Source organism: Phacochoerus africanus, chromosome 16, assembly GCF_016906955.1.
Source record: "Phacochoerus africanus isolate WHEZ1 chromosome 16, ROS_Pafr_v1, whole genome shotgun sequence".
Lineage (NCBI taxonomy): Eukaryota > Metazoa > Chordata > Mammalia > Artiodactyla > Suidae > Phacochoerus > Phacochoerus africanus.
This window is the reverse complement of record NC_062559.1, coordinates 20,559,909-20,586,100: the sequence shown is the minus strand read 5'-3', so window position 1 is coordinate 20,586,100 and position 26,192 is coordinate 20,559,909. Positions and strand designations below refer to the sequence as shown.

General features: G+C 46.0%; 1 protein-coding gene across 2 annotated transcripts in view; it reads left to right on the top strand.

The window, feature by feature from the left end:
• The window catches only part of SND1 (staphylococcal nuclease and tudor domain containing 1), a 392,960-nt gene that overhangs the window by 24,399 nt on the left and 342,369 nt on the right, over positions 1-26,192 (top strand). For both annotated transcript variants that reach the window (XM_047762976.1, XM_047762975.1), the window contains exons 2-9: positions 3,082-3,231; positions 10,313-10,433; positions 14,180-14,258; positions 16,900-17,060; positions 17,756-17,847; positions 18,743-18,901; positions 20,300-20,406; positions 22,841-22,931. In XM_047762976.1, the coding sequence (XP_047618932.1) occupies positions 3,082-3,231; positions 10,313-10,433; positions 14,180-14,258; positions 16,900-17,060; positions 17,756-17,847; positions 18,743-18,901; positions 20,300-20,406; positions 22,841-22,931 (960 nt within the window). The remainder of the gene's footprint in view (positions 1-3,081; positions 3,232-10,312; positions 10,434-14,179; positions 14,259-16,899; positions 17,061-17,755; positions 17,848-18,742; positions 18,902-20,299; positions 20,407-22,840; positions 22,932-26,192) is intronic.

Genomic DNA, 26,192 nt, shown 5'->3' with positions numbered 1-26,192 from the left:
TTTTTCTAGAACATGTCGTTTTATTAATATAATTGGATAAAGCAGTTACCATATGACTTGCTTTCTATGCCCTATAAATTAGCAATTAAGGATAATTACCACATCCACGAAAGTTTGCAACATGAATCAGTACAGCTTTGGCAGAACAATTACCCCTGACAGTTTCCTCTCAATCTTAACATTATTCTTCTGAAATTAAAATTCTGGAGAATAAACAATATTCTACTTGTTTATTGTTTGTCTGGCTCCCCCCACTAGAATGTCAGCTCTCCAGACATTTTTGTCTGTTTTATTTCACTGAAGTAATTGACTTGCCTAGAACAATGCCTGGCATGCAGATGGCTTTCAGTAAATTTGTGTTGAATTAATAAATGAATCCATCAATGGATAAAATTGTAAGTAATCAACTTAGATGTCAGGTCTTATCATTTACAGAGGAAAAATGTCTTGTTTTGGTGCCATTTGAGATACAAGTTAAGTTTGATACATAGGCCCTTGGTCTTTTTTGTATTTTTGTATTTTTCTGGTTTAACTTTTCCCCCCAGAAGTTATTTCCCTTGGCTTTATTTGGTTGGAGACCTTAGACAAGAGCAGGCCATTAAGTGTTTTTATTGAGGAAAAACTTTCTTTCTTTTTTAAAAATGACAGTTGACGTACAATGTTGTGCCAATTTCTGCCCTAGAGGAAGAGCTGGAATGAAGACCCTTGGCAAGTAAGGCAGGTGGCGGGGAGTTTAATGGTACTTGGAAGATGAGAGGGAGAGAGCTCAAAGGAGGTGGAGTGTGTTTCAAACTCTAAAGAACAGGAAGGAAATGAATTCTTCTCGTATGGACGGATCTCTTCCTTCCCTAATGGCCTACAGACGGTCTTTTCCTGTCTCATCCCCAAGACTGTGGCCGAATGAGTGACGGGAAGAGTTTCAGAGGAAAGATGTAGCCATGTCAGCCCTCGCCTCCTGGGGGAGCAGGAATAGCAGTGGCTGCCCCCGTGAATATCTGTCCTTATTGCTTATCTGTCCTCTTGGCCTAAGACAGGAGAAGGCCGTGAAGTGTTTGACCCCGGTTGGCTGGGTGACTGCTGCTTGCCTTTGATTCCTCAATAGTATAGAAGGTCTTGAGCCGCCTGTAGAGTCACTTCTCTCTAATGTTAGTTCCAGTATTGACTGGTCCCAGGGGCATGTTTGGTGCAGTGATGCAGAGAAGCTCTGACAGCAGTCCTCAGACTCAGACCAGCATTCAGGGAGGGGGCGGTATACAAAGGAGGTTTTTCAAAATTCCTACATCCAAGTTGTTTATCAAAGCCCTTAACGGGACCAGGATATAGTTATAGACCATTGTCTCCCAGGGACCTGCTTTACTAGGTCGAGGCCTGTATTCAGGGTAACACTTTGCTGATATTTAGGGGGAAAGAGGGTACCGATTAGTCACTGGGTTCTTGAGGGTTTTTTTTTGCCTTTTCTATGGATGCTTCCCATGGCATATGGAGGTTCCCAGGCTAGGGGTCCAGTCGGAGCTATAGCCACTGGCCTACACCACAGCCACAGCAACTCAGGATCCGAGCTGCATCTGCTACCCATACCACAGCTCACGGCAATGCCGGATCCTTAACCCACTGAGCAAGGCCAGGGATCGAACCCGCAACCTCATGGTTCCTAGTCAGATTTGTTTCCACTGGGCTGTGACGGGAGCTCCGGTTCTTGAGCTTTTCAGTGGACTTTGTCCAACTTGAAAAATAAGGATCGTTTCCTAGTCTGGGCCTGTGCTCACTGGTCAGCCAAGGTGAGTTTCCAGCTGGCTTCCCAAGAGGGACTAGGTCTCCTAGGAGTACTTTAGTACTTTTTGTGAAAACTTGACAAAAATCGAGGAATAGGCCTTTGAGACAGATGCTCTGGTTTGTTTGATCTGGGTTTGTCAGTCCTGATGGAGTTTGTACATGAGTGGTTTCAAGGCAGGTATTCTATGGTGTGCCTTTTGCTGCTTGTAAAGAATTAACTGTAAATGAATCATTTCCAAGTTCTTTCCCTTTTCTTCCTTCTTCTCATTTCAGAAATACCAGCCATCCTTTGCTCTAGCTAGTACATCTGTTCTCTCCTGACTTTCCTTTGTCTGAGGGCTTGTCTTAGCCCTCAGAGCCCTGGGGTGACACCCAGGCAATGGGTTCTCAAGGCTGTTAGCCAGACTGGTTGGAAGCTGTAGAGTTTAATTGCTGGGAACACTTGATGACAAAGGATAAAAATGAAAAGCATGGCTTGTAGCTAGATAAGGAAGACAGTCTTTTATTATGTGTGTCATGGTATTATTATGGAGGAACCATTTAGATCAAGGTCTGTGTGCTTAAGGTACTGGAGATAATGAGATGTTAATCAGCACTTTTTAAAAACTTGGAATGTATATATTTGTTGGACAGAGTTCCTGTCAAAAAGTAGAATAGATTCACACAGTGAAGTACTATGCAGCCGTGAAAATGAACAGTGTTTTGATATGAATGAGGTCCACCAAAAAGGGCCAAAGAAGCAAGTCACTGATGGATATGTGCTGTAGACTCAGTTTAGAGACTTGAGAAACAGGAGAAATGAGATCGCCACATTGCGTAGAGATGTGTACATGAATATTTAAAGTGTACAGAAACGCAAGGGAGGGATTATCCCAATGGTCAGGATAAAGAGGGACCCAGGGAACCAAGGTGCGGCCAGTGTTTCAGTTCCTAACTTGGGTGGTGGAGGAACTTAACATCTTCGTAATCGAAAGAACACGGGCAGTGGTTGGCTTGTTGGGGTGAAATGACAAAGGTTTTTTCCATTTCTCACCCACTTCTTCACCTGAGGCTATTTATTTTATGACTTTTCTATCATTTTGTTTAATTCTTATTTGTATTTGGGTCAGTCATTTGAGAATCTAGCCCCAGGTTCTATGTAGGCATTTTGTCTTATAAAATTAAGAACAGTCTTGTTCACGTAGTCATTCAACAGGTAATTTGAGGGCCTCCAAGATGCCGAGTACTGTTCTGGAGGTTGGGGACATAATAGTGGACCATCTGTATTACCTGTAGAGCGCTGATTTTCTCTGTTTCGCCCCCGCCTAGGTCCTCTCAGGGTGTGCCATCATTGTCCGCGGGCAGCCTCGTGGTGGGCCTCCTCCCGAGAGGCAGATCAACCTTAGCAACATTCGTGCTGGAAACCTCGCCCGCAGAGCAGCTGCCACACAACCTGATGGAAAAGACACCCCGGATGAGGTAGGTGCTTCCCGGGGCCTCCTGGAGGCCTTGGACCCAGGTTACAGCCCCATCTCCTCCTTGACTGCACGTCTGATGGACTCTCCCTTTTCGGTATATTTAGAGTGTTTTTATATCACAGGACTGGTGACAAACTCACAGCTCACCATGGCTCGCCTTGGTTTATACGTTCACTACCTTTTTTTTTGGGCCATACCCGCAGTATGTGAAAGTTCCTGGGTCAGAGATCGAACCTGTGCCACAGCAGCAACCCAAGCTACTGTGCTGACAATGCCTGATCCTTAACCTGCTGCGCCACAGGGGAACTCCTCTGTTCACTACTTTTAATCCCAGTCATCCCAGTCTTTTTCATGTACACTTTCCCCTAGGTTTAGGCCTCTTCAGGTTTGTCAGTGTTTTCATTCCTCTTCCTCTTGAGAGAGGTTAGACCATTGCCTAGGAAGTCTCTGCTGTTTGAGGTTGGCATTGGTTATGGCAGAGCCCTTTTATTTATGTTTGAATTCTTCGTTCACCTTCAAAATTTGGAAGGAGGCACAATGAAAAATCTAGTTCTTCTCCCCGGAAGCTACTGGTATTGCTCGTGTCTTGAGTCTCCAGAGACATTTATTGCCTACACAAGCAGACACTCATTTCCATAAATGGTAGCATGCTACAAATGCTTGATAATGGATTCTTAATCTGGGATCCACACACCCCTAAAAGCATCTGTGAACCCCATGAAATTATAAAATTTGTGTGAACACTGGATCTGAAAGAGAGGGAGCTCCTAAATCAGCTTCTCGGGGCAACTTGTGGCTCAGTAGTAGTCAAGAGCCCTGTGTTCTGGCAATTTGAGAAACTTCTGAGCTTTTGTCCTCCCATCCTTTCCAGCCCCGGTGCCTCCCCATCCTCTCCTCCCCCCATCGCCCCCCATCTGATGCCTGGTCACCCTGCGTTCTTTGCAGTCTGCCTTGGACTCCTTAAGTTCTTTCCCTTCCAGGCAGCTGCCATGTGTCTTCTTGTCTCCTATGCTTCTTTCCCTTCCAGGCAGCTGCCATGTGTCTTCTTGTCTCCTATGCTTCTTGTCTCTTCTTCAGTAGTGCCTTGGCTATCAAAAATGAAATTTCTGGAGTCTGGTTCTTTGTCCTTTGCCTCAGCTTGATGATGATAGGCGAATGAGATGATAGCAGAGATGATAGCAGCTCATCTCTGCTATTTTCCTCCTGTGGCAGTAAGGAAAAAAGCAGCAGCTTTCATTTAAGGAAAAATAGGTAGTTTTTTAGACAAGAATCTATAAGAAAAAGGATTTTGTTTGTGAAGCGGTGTTCCAGGATATAGGGAAGAATCATCCTGAGTTCTAAGAACAGCAGTTGGATTCTTGGGATAATGACTCAATAGACAAAATCAGTTACTTTCCACTGGCCCTTTATCAGTAAGCATGCATGTTGGGCATGATCGCAGTGTCTACCTCATGGTCGTTCCGTGTGGATTAATTGAGATAATGGGGATGCCTAGCGTGTGCCTATAAGCTACTTAATAAACATTAGTCGTGGTCATCACGAGTGCTGCTGCTATAAACGCTTCTGGTCCTGTTAGTCCAAGTGCTGGAGGTAAAATCTCTCAGCATTCTTCAGATTTGGGGTGCCAAGTGCTTTTCTTGACCAGCATTTTGATTTGTTCTTCTCTTTTCAGTTTTGTACCGTGTAACAGCTTGCCTGGTACTAAGAGAAGAGTGTTAACTCTGGTTGGCTAGAGCTGATCAAGTTCCTTTCCCCAGAAGGCAGAAGCAGAGCAGCCTCTAGTAGAGAAGAAGGGGCTGGATTTTAATTTCCTGTTTCATGGATGAGAATCAAGGCCCATTTGAGCTTGTTCTCAAATATCTTAGCTGTAGCCTCTGTCACATTACAATAAAATATTACCAGAACTATCCCAGCTGAAAGAATACCATGTAATCTGAGCCCCACTAGTTGGAATTTGATGTATTTATACAGCCTAGTGCTTTCTGTCCCTTCCAGAGCAACGCAGTTACTCGTACTAACTCTGATTGTTTTTTTTTTGGTCTTTTTAGGGCTGCACCCGTGAGGCGTATGGAGGTTCCCAGCCTAGGGGTTTAATCAGAGCTGTAGCTGCCAGCGTACATCACAGCCACAGCAATGCGGGTTCTGAGCTGCATCTGTCACCTACACCGCAGCTCACGGCACTGCCGGATCCCTAACCCACTGAGACGGGCCAGGGATCGAGCCTGCGTCCTCGTGGATACTAGTCAGGTTCGTGAGCCATGATGGGAACTCCTCTCCTCCATTCCTGAAACTGCATTACAGCTGCTGCTGTTCTTTGTTCAGCTCTGATAGTGGGCTTGGACTACTGCAGTAACAGTCTTTCTGCCGTCATTTCCCTTCCCTTTAATCCTTTCTCTCCCTGCTTGCAGATCTTTTTGCAACGTAACTTCATTTTTTCCCTGGCTCAGTATTACTCCCAGATACTTCCATGATCCCTCATTACCACTAGGACAAGTCTAAGCCTCAGCCTGGGATACGGTCCCATTTGTGGTTTGACCTTTTGTCCTCTCTTATTGAACCCTTATGGGATGCCAAGTCCCAAGCCTGAGGGCGTATTCAGGTCTCTTTAACAGGCCACTTGAGTCCTGCCTGCTTTAGCCCTGACTCATGCTGCCTGCTCCTTGGGGAGCTCCTTGTCCATCTGGTGCCCAGGTGACCACCTGTCATCTCCTGAGAAGTCATCCTCCTGAAGGGTCACACCTGTCATCTCTTTCATCATGCCTTTGCCCTCCCATTCCATATTTATATGTCTGTCTTTACTAGATTGTCAGCTCCTCGCTGGGAAGGACCTTATCTCTCATTGGTGTTTTTCTGCCTGGTCAGTGCCTCATTCAAAGCAGGTGCACTGTGAGTAAGCATCTTGGTGAATAACGAGGAGAGGAAGCTGAGTGTCTCCAGTCGAGGTTCAGTGCGCTGTGCAGTGCAGCACTGCTTTCTCTCGGGCTTTCCATTGCTTCAGAGCATGTCTAGTGTTTTCACAGTCAAATAGAGCCAAGCACATTTACTGCTCACTTGCTTCCCTTTGTGTCACTGTCCCAAATATCATGCTCTGCCTTCTCTCATTCCTGCTTTCAAAGAAACTTCGCTCTCGCCTAGCTCCTGTATGTCCCCAGCCATCACTGCCCTGTTCCAGGCCAGTCCCGGGGGTTGCCCAGCTACTCTAGGCAGCCCACATACTGTGTGGATGGGCGCTGTGGGAGTTAGATATTTATTTCCTTATTGGGTTTCTGTTACATGTGAAGCTGTGTGTTGGTTTCATGCGAAATACAGAGATGACTGTTAGTCCTGTGTTCAGTGGAGTTTTTGAAAATTGGGGCGGTAGGGTGCTTGGGGCAGAGAGGGATTGAGATGCATGTACAGGAGGTCCAGTGGGATGACTGAGTGTTGGGCTGGGTACAGAAGTAGCTGGCTTTAAGGTTTTACAGTGTTGTGGGATTTAATCTGCTTCCAGTCGTTTAGGGTCTCCCTGGTGCAAAGAAAAGGTTGGAATTGAAATTTCATTCAGGAGTTCCTGTCGTGGCTCAGAGGAAACAGAATCTGACTAGCATCCATGAGGATGCAGGTTGGATCCCTGGCCTCATTCAGTGAGTTAAGGATCAGGTGTTGCCCTGAGCTGTGGTGTAGGTCTCAGACGCAGCTTGGATCCTGTGTTGCTGTGGCTGTGGTGTAAGCCAGTGGCTACAGCTCCAATTCGACCCCTGGCCGGGGAACATCCATATGTAGCAGGTGCGGCCCTAAAAAAAAAAAAAAAAAAGACAAAAAAATTTTTTTGCATTCGTCCTGGTGGACACCGGCCAGAACCTTGGGAGAGGAGAGATCACCTGCCATTAGGTGTTCTGAAGGAGAGAAGCAATTTGGAGTCTCGGCTGATGAAGAGCCACTGCTTCTTAGCTGCAGCTCTGGGATATCATTTGAAGAGACCACAGTGATTCTTCCAATGAGCCCCGTGTGGGCCTTATTTGATAATGCTTTGAGCAGATTTCCTCCACTGGGAGTTGTTTGTGGCAGCCTCCCTTGGGCCAGCCTCGTCGGCTCGGCAGCCTTCTCGGCCTCCTCTGTGAGGACGCTGGCACAGGATTTGCTCCTGGACTGCAGTTGCCCTTGCAAGGAGCGATGTGGTCACTTTCCTGAAACTCCCACGTACCTCCCTTCATAGCTTATAGCTTGTCCAGTTACTGAATTTGCCCAACCCTCGGTGGAACACAGCCTGAGAAGCCTGGTTCAAGAAAGGAATGTTAAAGAAACGGGTTTATTTGTCTTACAGCGTTCGGTACGTGTCCTTGTGAGGACCTCCAGTGTAGCTTCTCCTCCTGCCCAGTGACGGCCCAGCTGTGATCCGTGAGGTCCTAAGGAAGGGGTGCTCCCTGAGCAGGCCTGCAGAGCTTTTTGTAATTCTGCCTAGCTGGTAGAAATTGGAGGTTTCCCCTCAGGGGTTAGCTGTTTCCTTGTGAACTGACCCTTGATAAATGAATTTTTGCCGAAGTCCTGGCTTCCATTAGGAGTGCTTTGTTTTGTCAGAGCTTTTCACTTGGGAAAGCAGTGTATTGCTGAGTTGTAGGTATTGGTGGTGTGCTCCCAACTGAAGCCTAAACATGCGATCCATGGCGAAGGATGTTTTTAGAGTCAGTGGATCCCTAAGGTAATAAAAATGTACGAGGCTGTGTTCATTGGTTTTGTACTATTTCTCTGATGTGGTTGGTGGCTGGTAATTGGGCTTATCAATCACCAGACTCTTTTTGGGCACAGGCATCTGTTTTTATTGTCATGGGGTGGGGCAAGGGGTAGAAACGGGAGATAAACACATGGCGAACTCTCTATGGCGCTGGCATGGTTGGCTCTTTTCCCTGTTGGCGCTCTGATGAGAGTGCATTAGGTGAGTGGGCGCAAGCTTGTGTTTGTGTCTTCAAGAGCCCTCACTCAGGATTAGTTCTTCCCAGAACTGTCCACGGTCGATGTTGTCTAACAGTACTGGTTTTGTGAAGGCCAGCCCAGCAGGTTGTGGATTCCACTTGTAAATGAGCTTCTGGTTTCTGGGAAGGCATTGGGACATTCTTCTTCTAGAAAAGCTTGACTAACCCCATGGAATAATCTTCACGGACTGAAAAGATTAGCGGAAGCTTCCTTTTCAGGTCACTGATGTACTGTTTCGCCCTTACCCCGCGTAGCCCATGTTCTGTGGCTCCAAGCGGCAACAGACACGTGTGCCCTTTTATACGTTGAATCGTTTCTGCACATGAGCTTCTGCGGATCATGTGCCTTGAACTCTTACCCTCTGCTTCCTTATTTCTGTTCTGAGGGAATTTAGGGGCACTGAGCTCGGTCCAGACTGTAGATTCAAGTGCTACAGACCACTGACTGTGACAGGGCTGCTTCAGGGGAGAGACCTCTCTTTTCTGTACCATCCTAGAAGTCATGAGGCAAAGGCATCCCTTTGCCCATTATCTTGAGATCACACGGAGACGCTAGTTGTACCCTTTGTGGATGTGTGGCTCACTCCTTGTGTCACGGTCTTCAGTGGATGAGAGGGAAGAACCGCCATTGTCAAGCTGATCCCTTCCCAGGGCCTCTTACTGGTGTCTTCCCTAAGATTCTGGTCTCACTGGTGCAGCTTCAGACTAGAGCAGTGGAGGAAGAGGAGGCTCCTGGGGAGAATCATTTTTGCCCTTCTCAACTCTGCTGTTCTTGTTGTTGTTATTATTATTATTATTATTATTTGTCTTTTGTCTTTTTTAGGGCCGCACGCAGGGCATGTGGAGGTACCCAGGCTAGGTGTCCAATCGGAGCTGTAGCTGCTGGCCTATGCCACAGCCACAGCAATGCCCGTATCCGAGCTGCTTCTGCGACCCACACCACAGCTCATGCATGGCAACACCAGATCCTTAACCCCCTGAGCGAGGCCAGGGATCGAACCCGCAACCTCATGGTTCCTAGTCGGATTTGTTTCCACTGCACCATGACGGGTACGCCGACTCTTCTCTTCTTAAAGGAGGAGGAGCACAATATAAGCAAGGCTCTCGCCTGCCCAGGGGACTCGTTCTGAAATAACAGCAGTAGAACCCTATTCCTACTTGGACAGTTCCCTGTACTGGTTTCAGACTGTTCTCTGAAAGTGCTTTGTAAACTGGAAAGGCAAACAGGTGGCGGTAGTAGTAGTTATTTGTGACTTCCCTTTGGCTAGGTAAGTTCCCGGAGCCTAGGCTTCTCATGCAGGAGTGGGTTGATAAATATAAAGCGTTTAAAGTGGTGGCTGGTACATGGTAAGTGCTGTAAAATCACTGGCACTTGCAGTTCCCGAAGTAAGCCGTAGCTCTGAATAGACAGTGATGGGAGGAAAAGAGCTAGTGCTGGTGTCCGGGAAACCATGAAGCCTGTTCTTAGGGCCTGAGCTAGTTAAACCAACTATCAGACCTTCCATTTTCAGGGGCTACCGAAGAGTCTGACCACATTGCCAGCCTTTTTTTTTTTTTTTTTTCCCCCGGCCGTCCTATGGCATGTGGAGTTCCCAGGCCAGGGATCAGATATGATCTGTATTTGTGACCCAAGTTGCAGCTGTAGTACCGCTGGGTCCTGAAACCACTGTGTCGGGCCGGGGATCTAACCTTCATCCCTGTGCTCCCAAAATGCCGTTGACCCCGTTGTTCCACAGCGAGAACTCCGAGAGCCTTTCTTTTTTAAAAATCTTTTTAGGGCCGCACGCATGGTATATGGAGGTTCCCAGGCTAGGGGTCGAATCAGAGCTGTAGCTACCAGCCTCTGCCAGAGCCATAGCAACGCCAGATCTGAGCCTCGTCTGCTACCTGCACCATAGCTCACGGCAACGCTGGATCCTTGACCCACGGCGCGAGGCCAGGGCCTGTGTCCTCACGGGTGCTGGTCAGGTGGGTTTCCGCTGAGCCGCACCCGGAACTCTGAGCCTTTTCTATTCTCTGAGCCTTTTCCTATTCTCCTCAGGGCTGGGTGTGTGACCGGGCGGTTGAAGGAGGGCCGTTGCTTTGACGCTGACTGGGTCCCACGGTCCTGAGCATCTCTGGTCTGTCTTTTAGCCCTGGGCCTTTCCCGCCCGAGAGTTCCTTCGGAAGAAGCTGATTGGGAAGGAAGTCTGCTTCACGATAGAAAACAAGACTCCCCAGGGGCGAGAGTATGGCATGATCTACCTGGGAAAAGGTGAGTAGCAGGGAGGAGGGGACTCCGCTCTCTCCAAGTCTTAGGTTCCTGCAAAGAGGAGCTAGAACACTAGTTCCCATTTTTCACCCGGGGAAGGGAGGTCTGGGGCAGTTGGCTGGAGGGCTCGCTGGGAGCGTGCAGAGCTCACGGCGCGCAGGCAGGCACGGAGGAACGGCCCCGATGGTGCTGCTCCTGGTTGACACCTGTGCCTGATCCCTGGTGTGGTTTATGGGTGTGTGTTCACCATAGCCTTCTTCCTCCCTGTATTGAGGCCATCACTGGGGCACTCACTGGCGCTGTGCATCTAGGTCAGAGTGCTAATTGAATTCCTATGGATTTCCTGTTGCATCTTCTATTTCTGTTATCTTTCTTGTGGCTTTTCTTCTCCTCCTGGGGACTCTCTTTAGGAAAGGCAGATTTGGTTAGGGCTTGTGGGTTTTTGCAAGCCACGTGATTTGTAATGGACTGGAAAGAACACAGGCTGTGGAATTGTGTGGAATGAGTTCCTAGCTCTTCTACCATGTACTCTTACTTAGCCCTTCACTTAAACCTTTCCAAGCCCAGGTTGCATTTAGAAGTTTAAAGTGAGTATGTGTAAAGCATCTTGCTCCAGCACAGAGTACACACTCAATAAATACATTTTTGTGTGTATACACATATGCCTGTCGTTTAGCTGGGCCCGATGGCTCGTGCAATATTAGGTCTTTTTTGATTTAGGTGGAAGAAGAGTAAGATTGCAGAATGGAGTTTGAACAGAAGTAGGACATTGAAAGAACGAGTGGAATGTTTTGAGCAAAGCAGTCAGGTGAACAGGAACACTTGTGTTCATCTGGATTGTTTGGGGAGCAGATACTCTTTAAAGTTTCCTGTGAGTCTCTGTGAAAAGAACCTTCCAACTGAGCTTCACCAAATAGTCTGTTTACCTTGGGTGGCCAGTAAAGTGGCTACCACCACCCTCTTAGGATTCTGATTTTAACTGTAGAGGTCTCAGGCAAGTGAGCCGTGGATGACCTTGGAGGCTTCTTGTCCAGTTGACCCAGGAGAGAAATGCCCATTTTAGCAAGTGACTATCTGCATCCTGATTGGAAAATTATAGAGATACATGGTATCTCTTCAAAAAGGGAAGTATAAACAAATTTGCCTTTTACCCACAATTCAAATAATAGAGCAGGTAATAAAACACTTTAGCGCTATTGTTGGATGGCTGCTGGTTAGAAAGAATATAGGACAAATCCAAGTGTACGGTCTTCAGAATGCAGTTGTTCCAAGAATTTTATTACCCCAAATAATACAATATAACACCTGGTCAGGCTTCTGTTACCCCACAGGGGACTCCCTGGGCTACAGAACATTTCTTGGGCGCAGATATCTGTGTGGAGAGACCACCACGAAGTGTTCATTTAGATCTTCAGCCTAAGACTTTTCCCACATGAGCTATTTTGGCACCTAAGTGTTCATTTAAATAACCCAAGTCTCCAACTGTAAAATGGTCTATTTATGTTAAGAGGAGCTGACATTTAAAATTTAAGGTTGTTTTTAGAAAGTTTGTTCAAATTTTTTTTATTTTTGGCCATACCCACAAAATGTGGAAGTTTCCAGGCCAAGAATCAAACCCACTCCACATATTTTCACTCATATTCTGACCACCTCTCAATGCCAATTGTGATGAAACAATACCTTAGCTACATAATTAGTATTCATATGTTTGTCCTATTTTGTAGTCTTGTTTTTCTGTGTTTAGGACTTTTTTTTTTTTTCTTTCTATACTGAGATTTTGAAAATGTAACTATAGTTGATTTACAGTGTTGTATTACAGGTATATTGCTTCAGACTCTTTTCCATTATAGGCTATTACAAGATACTGAATATATGTATATATATAGTTCCATGTGCTCTTCAATAAACCGATGTTATTTATGTGGCTAATCTTTTTTATGATGGAGGAGAATGACAGAATTTGAGAATTTATGGTTAACTGAGAACTTATTAAAAAAGAGAGGGAGAGATGATTGATGAATCTTTTCTACTTTTGGAGAAAACACAGTCACCTACCTGCTCTGAACACCAGCCCTGCTGTGACCTGATCAGATTCATACCTTGGTTAGTAATAACAAGAATCAAATCTTTACGCTACAAACCCCCTGTTTTCCGTCTCCTATCCACCACATTTTGTTGCCTTCTTTGGGAGTTTGGCCCAGGGAATTGTATTTTTCTCCCTTTTGAGGGGCAGTTAACTCATTTAGAAATGGACCAGCCAACAGCCATTGCCAAGTGCTCTGGGCCAAGGAACTGTCTGAGAGCTGTTGGGCGTGCTGTTGGCCGGCTGGTTTGACGGCCATTTACCTTGTTTATACCCGGTCTTCCTTCTTTCTCCTCCCTGACCCCTTGGTACCTTCCCGTTCAACTTTTCCCATACTGGTGGAATCCTTTTGACTTGCCACTCTGTAGGATTCCTGTTTGGTTTGAAAGAACCGATGTAATATTTACAATGTCAGATAGCTGTGTGTGTCTGTGTCTGGCCTCAGCAGTGACCTCTGTGGAAAGGTTCTTGTGATCCACGCTCAGCTTTAGAACCTGAGCTTGCTTTGTACAAACATCTTACCTTTTTTTTTTTTTTTGGTGGAAAAGAGGCTTACGATTTGCCTCTGTAGACATTTGGGCAATGCTGATGGCAAGGCATTTAGGTTGGGTTTGGGGGCGGTATGTCTCCTAGTTGCCGCAGAAGTCAATGAATGCGTGGTTTACTGAATATAAATCTTACAGCATTTTATTCTACGTTGACATTACCTATCAGCTAGACTGCTGTGTTTCAGTTTATCTAGGAGCTTGTTCTCTGCTATATTAAAGATTTTTATGTGGTGATTCCCTCATTGATGTCTGCTTTTATCGTTTTGGCTGACAAGCGGAGATTTAAGAGAATGCACAGAGCCTAAAAGCCTTTTCAATAGCATGGAAATGCAATTAATGTTTCAAGTGCCCAGGTGGAGCCTAATCAGGTTGTGTTTTATGTTTCACTTCATTTTTCTTGCCTGCTCTGAGGGCTGCTGTGTGCGATTAGAAGAAATCTCGACGTCCCCACATCTCTGAGAACCAGAGAACATCTCTGGTGGGTGGTGTAGTTCGTCTTGGTGGCCTCTTGGAACAGAGACGAGCATGTCCTGGGAGGAGCTGGACTCTCTGGTGTGAAATCTAATAGGCAGTCCTCAGTGAATCTTTCCGACCGTACAGGGTGTGGGAGCTGACTTCTGATGTTATTGTTTTAATTCCTGCTATGTGCTTGGCACCACACTTGGCGATTTACACACATTTAATTCTCACAGGAACCTGTCTAGGCCAGTCGTCTTCCCATTTTAGAGATAAGTATGTGTCCTAAGATGCAGAGAGACGTGTAAGTGGCAGAGGTTGTGTCGGGCGCCAGACCCCTTCTCCCCAGGTCAGCATGACTTATCCTGGCCTGGGCTACTGCATGTGTCTTGCTTTGCTGTCGGCCTCCCGGAGTTCCTGAGATGGCCTTTGGCTTGGGAGATACACTAGAAGATGAGAAACGAAGCCCAGAGAAGATTGATAGACCTTGGGTCCTCAAGACTAGACATTTGTGGGGGGAGAGGTTTTCTGAAGACTCCAGCCCTGCGTTGCTGCTTTGACCAGTTCTCTGGTCACGTCGGTCCTTGAAGAGCTAAGGGGGAAGGTGGTCCCCTTAGTGCTCTATCCAGCACAAGATTGACGTCTCTTTTTTTCCTCCTCAGATACCAATGGGGAAAACATTGCAGAATCTCTGGTTGCAGAGGGCTTGGCCACCCGGAGAGAAGGCATGAGAGCCAACAAGTAAGTCTTCCTTACTCTTCTGGCCTCTGACTTCCTCTCTCTCCACTAAGAGCTGGGCTCACTCAGGGAAGCTTGGGGAGTCCACTCTATCCACATTGGCTTGGCTGCACCTTCATTCCTGCCCCTGACATAAAATGGGTATTACCTGGTGTTCTCATGGCTTCTAGAACATTCCTTCCCAGGCTCAGGTGTGTATTATTCTGAGTGAGGAGGTTACTCAACATTCATTAATGGCATTTGGTATGTATAACTCAGAAAACAGGCTTGGAAATAAGGCAGTGCTATTCTTCACATTAATAAGTGGCAGTGGGCTTATGTCTTACACCATAGATATTTAGTTCCAGGGTATTTTTCCATCCCTCTCCATTTTTTTTTTTTTTTTTTTGCTTTTTAGGGCCACATCCACGGCATATGGAGGTTCCCGGGCTAGTGGTTGAATCGGAGCTTAGCTGCTGGCCTACACCTCAGCCACAGCAACGAGGGATCTGAGCCATGTCTGCGACCTCTACCACAGCTCACAGCAATGCCGGATCCTTAACCCACTGAGCCAGGCTAGGGATCGAACCTGTGTCCTCATGGATACTAGTCAGATTCGTTTCCACTGAGCCATGACAGAAACTCCCATCTCCAGATATTTGTTGAGCATTTACTATATGCCAGGCTGTGTTCTAGATACTATGACTATTAGCAGTAAATAAAGAGACTTTTCTTCTGCTAACAGTTTAACAGGGAAATAGATACTAAACCAATCAACAAATAGATGTATAGGATTCTATCAGGTACAAGGAATAAGTGCAGTGTAAAGTAGCGCAGAGTGAATACATCAAATTCAAAGCAAAATCTGCTGTTTATTTATTTTTTGTCCTTTTGCCTTTTCTAGGGCCGCTCCCACGGCATATGGCGGTTCCCAGGCTAGGGGTCCAATCAGAGCTGTAGCCGCTGGCCTACACCACAGCCACAGCAACTCGGGATCCGAGCCCTGTCTTCGACCCACACCACAGCTTATGGCAACGCTGGATCCCCAACCCACTGAGCAAGGCCAGGGATCAAACCCGAAACCTCATGGTTCCTGGTTGGATTCATTAACCACTGAGCCACGACAGGAACTTCAAAATCTGCCGTTTAGAATCCAGGAAAACTGACAGAGCTCACTGGTTCTATTTTAAGATCAGGGAAGATTTGTATGTCTCCAGAGCCTTTTAGGTCTGTTTTGGTTTATGGATCTGTAGCTACTGAAGGTAAAATGTATTCGTTGTTAACGGCCATGTGAATTTCTTAGAAATGAGTCTTGGGTGTATAAGGTTTATAGTGTGTACGTTCAGGTTCAGCCACCTCAGTAGGGTGGGTCGCAGCTGGCTTTAATTAACACTTCATTCAGTCTCTGAAAAGTGATGTGGTCCATCCGTAATTTGGAGACTAAAAATGCTGTTTATTTTTTCTTCCTTTCTTTTTCTTTTCTTTTAGTCGCTCCCATGGCATTTGGAAGTTCCTGGGCTGGGAGTCAAATCTGTGCCACAGCAGTGACTTGAGCCAGAGCAATGACAGTGCTCTTGGATCCTTAACCTGCTGCGCCACCAGGGAGCTCCTAAAGATCCCGTTTAAATCATGACGTCTTTGTGGTATTATGACTGTTGCAGCTGTAGAAAAAGCTTTAGACAGATGTTAGCGTGGACTGCACCAGTGATGGCGATGAGCAAACTGTACCTTCAGTTCGCGTCCTTCCTGCCCTCATGGCTTTTGTGGTCAAGTCCTTCCCCATGTACTTCTTTGGTCCTTTCTGACTCCAAAAAGGTTACAGTTGATTGGGGTGTGCACATGTGGGAATTTGTTGACTTCTCAAACCTCTGGTTTGAGAAAGTGTAGGCTGGGGCTCCCTGTTGGAAATGCCCAGTGCTCAAGGTGGGAGGGTCTGTTTCTGCACATGGCTGTTGATGGAACCAGGCACTGACATCGGGAAGGGCTTTCTCATGTTCACTTCCGCTCAGACACATACGAGGGAGAGCCGAGCAGAGAGCCTTGTCTGGGTTTGGTGGCTTTTGTTTTATTGTTTTTTGATCTGTCTCCTGACCTGGCTGCTCTTGTATGTCATTCGGTTTCCTATCGACGAAGGAACTGCTTTGCTTAGCCGGCCTTGTTAAAAGTGTAAGTAGTTTTGGGTGATAATAGCCTGGAATAATGGTATTTGTTCTGCATTCCCCAGCCCTGTTCTGCAGACAACAGGGAGTAAAGGTGGTTTTTAGTCACTGCACTGGGTCCTGCCGAGCTCTGCCTGGATTCCAGTTCCTGGATCTAGGGTGGTTCAGTGATGCTGTGCCCCCTGGAGTGGCTCCCTTCTGAGCCACCAGCTTGTCCTCTTGTAATCGCTGATGGTGGTGGTACCAAGATGTGTGTTCTTGGGATGTTCTCATTAAAAGCTCTTATGATCACATCTTTTGTTTGAGGGAGTTAAGTCTGGAATCCAGAAGTTGGACTCATGGTGGGTTTCTGGTTACAGGCCTGGGTCTGAAGCCATAGATCTGAAGCCAATGCTTTGGTCTTTTCAAGGCGAGAAGACACTGAAGAAACCCAGAACCAAAGATGAGCCTGATATTTCTGTTGGGAGCTCATTAACCACATGTGTTGATTATTTTTCACATCCCAGCCCTGAGCAGAACCGGCTGGCGGAATGTGAGGAGCAAGCGAAGGCAGCTAAGAAAGGGATGTGGAGCGAGGGGAGCGGTTCGCAGACCATCCGGGACCTCAAGTACACCATCGAGAACCCAAGGCACTTTGTGGACTCACACCACCAGAAGCCTGTTAACGGTGAGGCTCTTGGGAAAGGACAGATTGACTCGGGGCGATTTCTCTCTATTTACTCTCTAATAACCCATTCGCCTCTGGTACCCGGGGGACATGGCTAAGGGTAAGACAACACCACGGCATTTTGGAAGGGAGCTTGAATCCAGTTTATATAGGTTGCCTCAGATGTATCTTGCAGAGGTCGGTCCTTTGCTGCTATAAGGTAGTAAAACGGCTGGTGTTTTTGCATGTGGGGGATCTTACTATTTTCTCTAAAAGATGGCTACCTCCGTACCGTCCCCATCCTTGAAGGTAGAAATGTATTTCTGTATATGTCTAAAAGCACACACATATGCTTTTATAGTTCTTGGTCCTACTTGGAGATTTTATTAACTTAGAGACTCAATGAAATAAAATTATTACAATCCTGAATTGTTATTTTTTGCCAGGTACTCTGTACACGGGTAAGAAACCTAGATTACAGTTAACAAAGCTTAGGTGTGAGCCATGAGGTCCCAGAAAGTTCAAAAGACGGGGAAGTTGTTCTGAACCAAATCCCCCAGGACTAGTTTGGGCAGGGATCTGTTGCGTGAGCACACGTGATCTGCTGGTGCTCTCTCGGGGCAGTGGGGAGAGGAGCTGTGCTCGGGCCCTTGGACTGGATGTTTATCATGGGCACAACTTCTGTTGGCAACTCACATGATGGTTCTATCACGCAGCTATCATCGAGCACGTGCGGGATGGCAGTGTGGTCCGGGCCCTGCTCCTGCCAGATTACTACCTGGTCACGGTCATGCTGTCAGGGATCAAGGTCAGATCATACCCTGGGCTACCGGGTGGTGATAGGGTTTGTGGAAGGTTCAGTGATAGGTAGGCTCTTCCACTTGGGGATTTTTTTTTTTTTTTTAAATGATGAGATTCCCCCAAGCAATTTTATTTATTTATTTATTTTGCTTTTTAGGGCCACACAAGTGGCATATGGAGGGTCCCAGGCTAGGGATCAAATCGGAGCTACAGCTGCCGGACTAGGCGTCACAGCCACAGCAACTCAGAATCTAAGTGGCATCTGCGACCCATAACACAACCTACGGCAATGCCACATCCTTAACTCACTGGGCGAGGCTGGGGATCGGACCTGCAACCTCATGATTACTAGTTGCATTCATTTCCACTGCTCCATAACAGGAATTCCCAACTTGGGGATTTTGTATTTACCATTTCTTTTGAGTCTGGGCCATTAACGTTGACTAGATTACTTTAACCTTTCCTGTGGGGCAGTTCTCATTTGATCCAATGAGACTTTATTTTTTAAGGGGCTCTGTGGAGTGGGCTGTGCTGAGAGTGTTGAAACCTAGAAAGGGAGGGGGTGGGAGACAGCCAAGTTTGCCGAGTGTGGCTTATCTTAATTTAAAATAGCCATTTTGATTAAAGAAACAATCAGGGATTTAAAGTGAGGCACTGGTGAATCTCTTGGCCAGGGGTCATCTCTGAGTGTAATTAAGATGATTTTCCCCATGGTAATGTGAGTTTTACTGGCTTTACCAAGAAGTCTGAGTTGATATTTCCAGTTGCTTTGGATCAGTGTATTTTAAAAAGGGTCGGAAGGTCTAATGTGAGACCTTTCCAAGCTGCTTTGTGGGGCGTGTGCTTTTTTGGATGGTTCCCTGTGGCCGGAGCGTCACCCACCCCCCCGACTTTTGCTTTAGTGCCCAACTTTTCGCCGGGAGGCAGACGGCAGTGAAACACCAGAGCCTTTTGCAGCAGAAGCCAAATTTTTCACCGAGTCCCGACTGCTTCAGAGAGATGTCCAGATCATTCTGGAGAGCTGCCACAACCAGAACATTCTGGGAACCATCCTTCATCCTGTGAGTGTGCCTGTGCAGACTGGGCTGCGAGGGGCGGGGGATCTGCTTGGGGTTTGAAAAGCTGTAGTTTGCTTCTTTTCTTCCTCTCTATTTGGGAGCCCCTGAAATATTGGCAGGATTATCTACTGATTTTAATTAAGGCCTTTTCTAGCAATTTGTGATAGAAACGGACAATCTGCAATCTTGTGCTTTTAGAAAACTAATCTCGGTTTACTGGGCCTGTAAGGGGAGGAAGGATCCCTCACTTGTTTTCCCAAGCATTGGTTCCGAAGCTTGCCGGGACAGAAGGGGGAGGTGGCCACGTCAACTGCAAGTGGCGCTGAAACTTGGAGAATAGGGTTGGTGGGGTTTGTACGTGGATCTAGATAGAAGTTAGCTATTTGGGGTATTGGGAGAACTATGATGAGGAAACTGTTCTTGGGAAAAACTGCATATTCCACGCCCCATCCAGTTACTCACTAATGCTGCTCTGGGGTCGGAACTAGGTTCTTGTAGTTCTGACCCTTGCGAGTCTTACCCTGTTGTATACTTTGGTGGGTGGGTTATGCTTGGGCAGGAAATGATTGTTTTTTAACGCCCAAGTTTAGGTAGATTTTCATTATCGTAGCTGTATATCCAGCACAGAGCAAACCGCTGTTACTCTTTGGCTAGAGAATTCTTTGACAGTGGCCGCCGTGGAAGGCTGGGAGGCTTGGTTTGGGGTGTGCCAAGGTCGTGTCTTTCTTCTGGAGTGCTAGCTGTCTGCCCAGGCCCTGCCAGATGGCTCTGTGTCACAGTAGAATGTGAATTGTAATTCACTGGGCAGAGTGTGGCTTACGTTATTCCCTCGCTCAGCCTGCTCTTCAGCTCTCCCCTTGTGAAAAGGGGAGTGAGTGCTGATCTCAGGGAAGGAAATAATAAGGTATAATCTTCTGCTGAAGATTAACATCCGCTGCCCACAAGAGCTACTGAAATGTCAATTCCATTCAATGCCGCTAACATTTATCCTACCCCTGTTAAGCGAGGGCTACTGTGCCGGGTGTGGTGGGGATACGGAGCCACGGCAGTTGAAAGGAGGCACAGAGCAGCATCTTCAGGGCTGGTTTCTTTTTCTTGCTTGCTTGCTTTTTTTTTTTTGGCCATGCCCGCACTATATAGAAGTTCTCAGGCCAGGGACACAAGCCGCTGCAGTGACAATGCTGGATCCTGAACCCAGGGCACCACAAGGGAACTCTGGGGCTGGTTTCTTCATGAGAAAAATGGCTCTACCTTTATCTATTTATTTATTTACTTACTTATTTTAACTGCAAAGTAGACTGCGGCTGTATTAATCGTGTCAGACTTTAGAGAAATGGATCTTCTTGCAACAGACTCTAATCTGCCTGCCTCCTCCTCCTCCTCCTGTGCCTTGGTTTTTAGAACGGCAACATCACAGAGCTCCTCCTGAAGGACGGTTTTGCCCGCTGCGTGGATTGGTCCATTGCGGTTTACACGCGGGGTGCAGAAAAGCTGAGGGCGGCTGAGAGGTAAGGTCTGTCGGGGAAGCCGTCCAGCCAAGGATCTTGGTAGGGTCTTTAGGGGAAGAAGTCTGGTCATCTTCTCTCTCCCACCCACACCGGTGTCCAGCAGTAGAGAACTTCTGAAAGAGGCTTGGGTCTCCTGGAGGGTGGCTGTGTAAGTTTTGGGGTGTAGTCTGATTCAGTGCTCTAGAGCAGGGGCCTAGATTTTTCACTCAGATGTCATTCTTCACCTGATTTGCTTTTTTAAGGCTTTGGGTTCACCCCCCACCCCCAAGCCTCTCACTTAAATTCCAGGTTTGAGGCATACGAAACGAAATAAGCTTGAGGCTCATTTGAGGACAATGAAAGAGCTTATCAGCTACTCCCCAGCCTGCAGGCTGGAGCCAAGGGTGTGAGGGAAAGAGAGCCTGTGGATCCCAGAACAGGACTCTGCCATGTTGTTGTGAGGCCTGATGCCCTCATTTATCTAAAGGTGTGTTTTAATTATAAATGCTCATGCAGCTGCGAGGCGTTGGCATGTTTTTGGTTAAGTGCCTCCTGCGTAAAGCAGAGGTGGAAATAACTTCTTTCCAGAGAAATGATGGTGTATCGTCCAGAGGTCAGTGGCCATTTCAAGTGTCAAAGTCAAGTGTTGCCAGGTGTAGGTGAACTTGGTTCTCCTGATGGGCCAAGTGGAAGAAAATGAAGCAGGTAGCGAGAGGAGATGAATAGCGATGATATTCAGAGTGCCAGCCGCCACCTCCTCGGGTACCTTTCAGGAGAAGGCCATGACCTCTGGTGACTGCATCCCACACTCAAGCTGGTGTGGCTTATTTCGGAGTCGTAGAATTATAATGGTCTTGGTAACTTCACATGTTTTGCCTTTGAGGTGCACGGCTGAGAGATGTGCAGGAACAGAAGCGAATGACTCTTTCCTTTTCTTAGGTCTTCTACAGCCTCCTGTACCTGTAAGCAGACATACTTGGAACTTTTTATAAAAGTAGATTTTAATCTGGGCCATTTGATATATAGCATGCCTGGCAAAGGTGACTATCTGAAAAAACAGAATGATTGTGTAAATTTTTAGTCTTTCTGTGTTCCGCAACTAAATTCAAAAGTTACAATACTCTTATCAAGCATGGTGTTTCAAATACCTCTGATTATTTTGTGTGGGGTTTTTTTTTTTTTTTGGTAATTCTTTTTTAAAAAATTACTCGTTGAATTTTATTACATTTATAGTTGTACAACAATCATCACAACCAAATTTTATAGCATTTCCATCCCAAACCCTCAGCGTGTTCCCCCAGCCCCCACCTCTGATGATTTTGTGATGGCAAATGTTTGCTTTTTATTCAGAAAACCCTGAAGTCTGTTACTCTAAATTAACTATTTTGGTTGATAATTCTTTTTGCACTTTTTAAGTTCCTGCCTCTTTGAAGAAAGTGAGTTATATAGTGACAGTGGTATCTACATGTTCTATAATATCTGTTGGAGATGTTGTGGATTTTTAAGAATACTCATCATTAAGCAGGCTTACACCGAGGAATGCAACCCACATTTCGGTGATATGATTACTTGCCTGCTGTTTCGCATGCTGTGTTAGATGCACTTGCATTATTGGTAAATCTCTATTGAAGGAGGTCATGTGTTTTCCAGCTCCTACGTGCTGCTTTGTCTTTTCTCATTTTAGTGCTGCTTTTGGAAGATGCAATACTCTTTTCTGAAATAATAGTGTAATAGTTTCTTTCCCTGACATCTGTTTATTTGTAAATACTTTGATAGTTGTTCACAGGTTTTTTTAATCTTTGCACGTGTTCCCTTTCCCTCCCTTATTCTGCCTCAAAAAATGTCTTCTGGGCTTAGGGCTCTAAAACGCATTTCTGCCAACATGATTTTTTAACCTCTGTCCCTGAACTTCCATTGGCATTTTGTCCATTTTTCTTACTCATTAGATGCACTCTAGTAACAATTTTGTTTTTTTCCATGTGAAATTTGGGTACCTGATAGCTTTTTTATTATTCAAATGGCTATTGAGCAGTCCTGTGCTTTTTAAAAAACATACTTGTTAGATATGTGTGTTTGTCCCTCCCGTTGAAGAGAGCAGGTGCTCTGTGTTTGTCGTTCCAGAGCCTGGCATCTAGTAATCACTCAGGAGGTACTTGATAAGCCAGAGAGCTAAGGCTCAAGGTGGATGCATACTGTCTAGGCTCAAAAAATTGCACGCCTGGACCCCCCTTCCAGCCATGGGTTTATGGTACCTGTGCCTCTTGGATAGTCCCAGGGGCTACTCAGTTTTTCTGGCAGCTGTCACACTTTGCTGGTTTGACTGGCCTTTTCTCCTGGGGGCCTTGACCATGAGATAGGTTGGGGTCAATCCTGCAGTGTTTGCTCCTGTGATAGTGGTGGAGTCCAGTGCCCACCTAGTCCATCCGAATGATTTGCATCCTTGCTTTGTTGCCAGGTTTGCCAAGGATCGAAGGCTGAGGATATGGAGGGACTATGTGGCTCCCACTGCTAATTTGGACCAAAAGGACAAGCAGTTTGTTGCCAAGGTGAGTCATTCTCAGCATCTGGAGATGCACTGTAGACGATGTCAGGCTAGTGATAATACAGAGATTTGAATAATTAATCAAGAGCTGAAGCATTTCTATTTCTAGGCAAGCCAGTGGTGTGGGGATGTGTGTGCATGGCTGTGTGCACATGTGTTTATTGTGGGGGATTTAGAAGCCATAAGAGCTTAAATTTCTTGCCATAAGTTTGCATAACCCCATTTGATGTCCATGGGTTAAAGTTGTAGATATTGACACCTTGAAATCTCCTTCATATTCTGGGGAGTTCTTTCTACTTGGCAAATGACCTTCTCTTAGATATCTCATGCCCAAGGACCTATGAGCTCAAATTTCTCTTCTTTCTGTTTTGGGACTATTGTGGTTTTGAATTTTTTCTAATGTCTGTGTTTTTCAGAGGGCTCTCTGCTGATGTGTCCTGGGAAGGATTTCTCTGACGGGAACTAGAGCTGCTGATTACATTGGTTCTAGCAGCAGTGCTATAGAAGGGTTTCTTTCTTAGTCGCGGGGTTTGGTACTTGAATAGTAGACCTATCGTAGACCTCGCTTTCCTCAAATCTCTAGTGTTTCCAACTTACTTTTACCTCTGGCAAGGCATGCTGGGAGCTTTGTATTTACAGACCCAGGGTGGTTAAATACCCCTCTCCTTGGGCAGAGAAGTGGCTGTCCTGTCCAACAGCGAGTTTAAGATGGAGAGCCACTAGGTGGCGCTGTCAGCCTGAAAGATCCTGGACTGTTTCTCTTAGAAAAGGTAACGTTTTAACCAGTCTCTGAGGAATTGGTTGAATTTCTTCACTTTCTTTTTTATGAAGCCCAAAGCAACAGGTCACAGAGCGCTCAGGCAGCCTGTCTCCCTCTTCTAGTAGGGGGTCTCCAAGCACCTGTCCGGTTACGTGTCGCCGGGCCTTTCAGGGGCCGTGAGTGGGAGGAGTCCCGGGAGGACCCTCCCGGTGCATCTTCGGGTCTTGGCGCAGACCAGGATGCACCTCTGCTGCTTCGTGTGAGGACCATGCTGGCTTGGAAGCTCGGACGTGGCTGCCCTGCTTCACCGGAACTTGTTTGTGCGGAGGTTTCTGTAATCTCTGCTAAGACTAGAGCTGCGCAAGGAAAGGCTGCAGCTCACTCACCAAGCGCAGCAGGCCTGCCGTTCTTGACCGTCGGTGAAAAGGGCGGGTGGTGTTCGTGAAGCGGGGGACCTTTGGGAGGGTCTCCTTACCCTGCGCCGTCCCTCCCAGGCCCATCTCAGTTGAAACTGAGTTTGTAGGGAAACCTGGAAGCTTCGGAAGGGTTTTGGCCTTTTGCCGGTTGGGGAACGAAGGCATTGCTGAAGAAAAATTCCTCATCTAGAGGATTGTACGATTGAGTCAGTGACTTTGCGTTTATCTTCAGTATGACTTTATTGATAACTAGAGAAAGGAGAGAGAGCTTAGGGACATTTATAGGATGTTTCTTCTTCCATTTTTGAAAATCCAGGATTTCAGAATCTTATCTTTTTTGCTTTGTTTTAAAACAAGGTGAGGTTTTTGTTTTTTTTTTTTTTAATTAAGTGACGTTTTATCTGTCACAATGCCAGGGTAGAGGAGATTGCCTCTAAAAGCCATCTGATTAAGGTTCCTGTAGTATCCTAAACATAAATTTAGGTCATTTGGATATAGATGTGTTCAGAGGGTAGAGAGAAAAATGTGTTTATAGGTAGATGAATGGTTTTTAAAACTTATTAAATTTATTATTCTATTTTTATTTTTCAAAAAAAATTTTTTTTTTTTTTTTGTCTTTTTAGGGCCACACCCATGGCATATGGAGGTTCCCAGACCAGGAGTCAAATCAGGAGCTGTAGCTGCCAGCGTCTGCCTCAGCCACAGCAATACGGGGTACAAGCCACGTCTGTGACCTACACCACAGCTCATGGCAACACCAGATCCTGAACCCACTGAGCAAGGCCAGGGATCAAACCTGTGTCCTCATGGCTGCTAGTCAGATTCGTTTCCGCTGAGCCATGGCAGGAACTCCTCTATTTTTATTTTTAAAGGAGGAGAAAATAGGGGTTCTCTGGTAGCTTAGCAGTTAAGGATCTGGCCTTGTTTCTGCTGTGGCTTGGGTCACTGCTGTGGCACTGGTTCAGTCCCTGGCCCAGGAGCTTCTACATGCTGCAGGCATGGACATAAAAAAGAAAAAAATATAAAAAGAAGGGAGAACGCTCATACTAGTTGAAACTACTGTGACACAGCTTTTTTTAAAAACAAAGGTGATCATATTGTCAGTCTCAGGTGGGCAAAAACTATGGCCTATGGGCCACATTGGGCCTATCACTTGTTTTTATGTGGCCTGTGAACTGAGAATGGATTTTATGTAGAAAAACGTTTTGTGGCACATTAAAATTCTATGAAATTCAAACTTCACTGTCACAAGTAAATTGGGACATAGCCACGTCTGTTCGTGTACATACTGTCTAGGGCTTTTTTTTGTCATACGGTGACAGAGGTGAGTAGTTATGACAGAGACCATATGGCCTGCAAAGCCTAAAATATTTGCTCTGTGGCCCTTTACAGAGAAAGTCTGCTGACCCTTGAGCTATACCCATCCTACCCCGAGTGCCTTGATATAAGGAGCTTGAGCCAGAATGTAAATTAAGACATTGCTGTTTTCATCAGGAAAATCTTGCTACAGAAAAAATGTCAGCAGTGTTCTCAGTGATGTGGTTGATTTTATGTCTGGTACAGACTCCTTATCTCACTGGCATCCAGCAGCCCCTTTTTGAGTAGTACTGATTTGTATTCTTTTGTACATCATTTTTAAGCGTGTAAGTTTTTATTTTTAAATGATTTTTATTGTTTTCCATCATAGCTGGTTTAGTGTTCTGTTAATTTTCTACTGTACAGCAAGGTCACCCAGTCGCCCACATACACATACATGGCTTTTTTTCACATTGTCACGCGCCACCATAAGTGACTAGATATAGTTCCTAGTGCTATAAGTTTTTATTTTTAACATGTAAACTTTTTTGAAGATCTCTATGAGCTTCTCAAGAAATGTGCTCATCTGTTTCCCTCTCGGAATAAAATGTTTATATTGCTCACTCTTAATTTTTCAGGCATGACTTTTTCTTGTACACCATGGAAGCTGAGGATGTAAATTTTTCGTACGGGAGTGCGCATGCTCTTTTCTCCGGTCCTCCTCCTTTTTCTTTTCCTTTCTTTTTTTTGGTCGCGCCCATAGCACGTGGAAATGCCCAGGCCAGGGATTGAA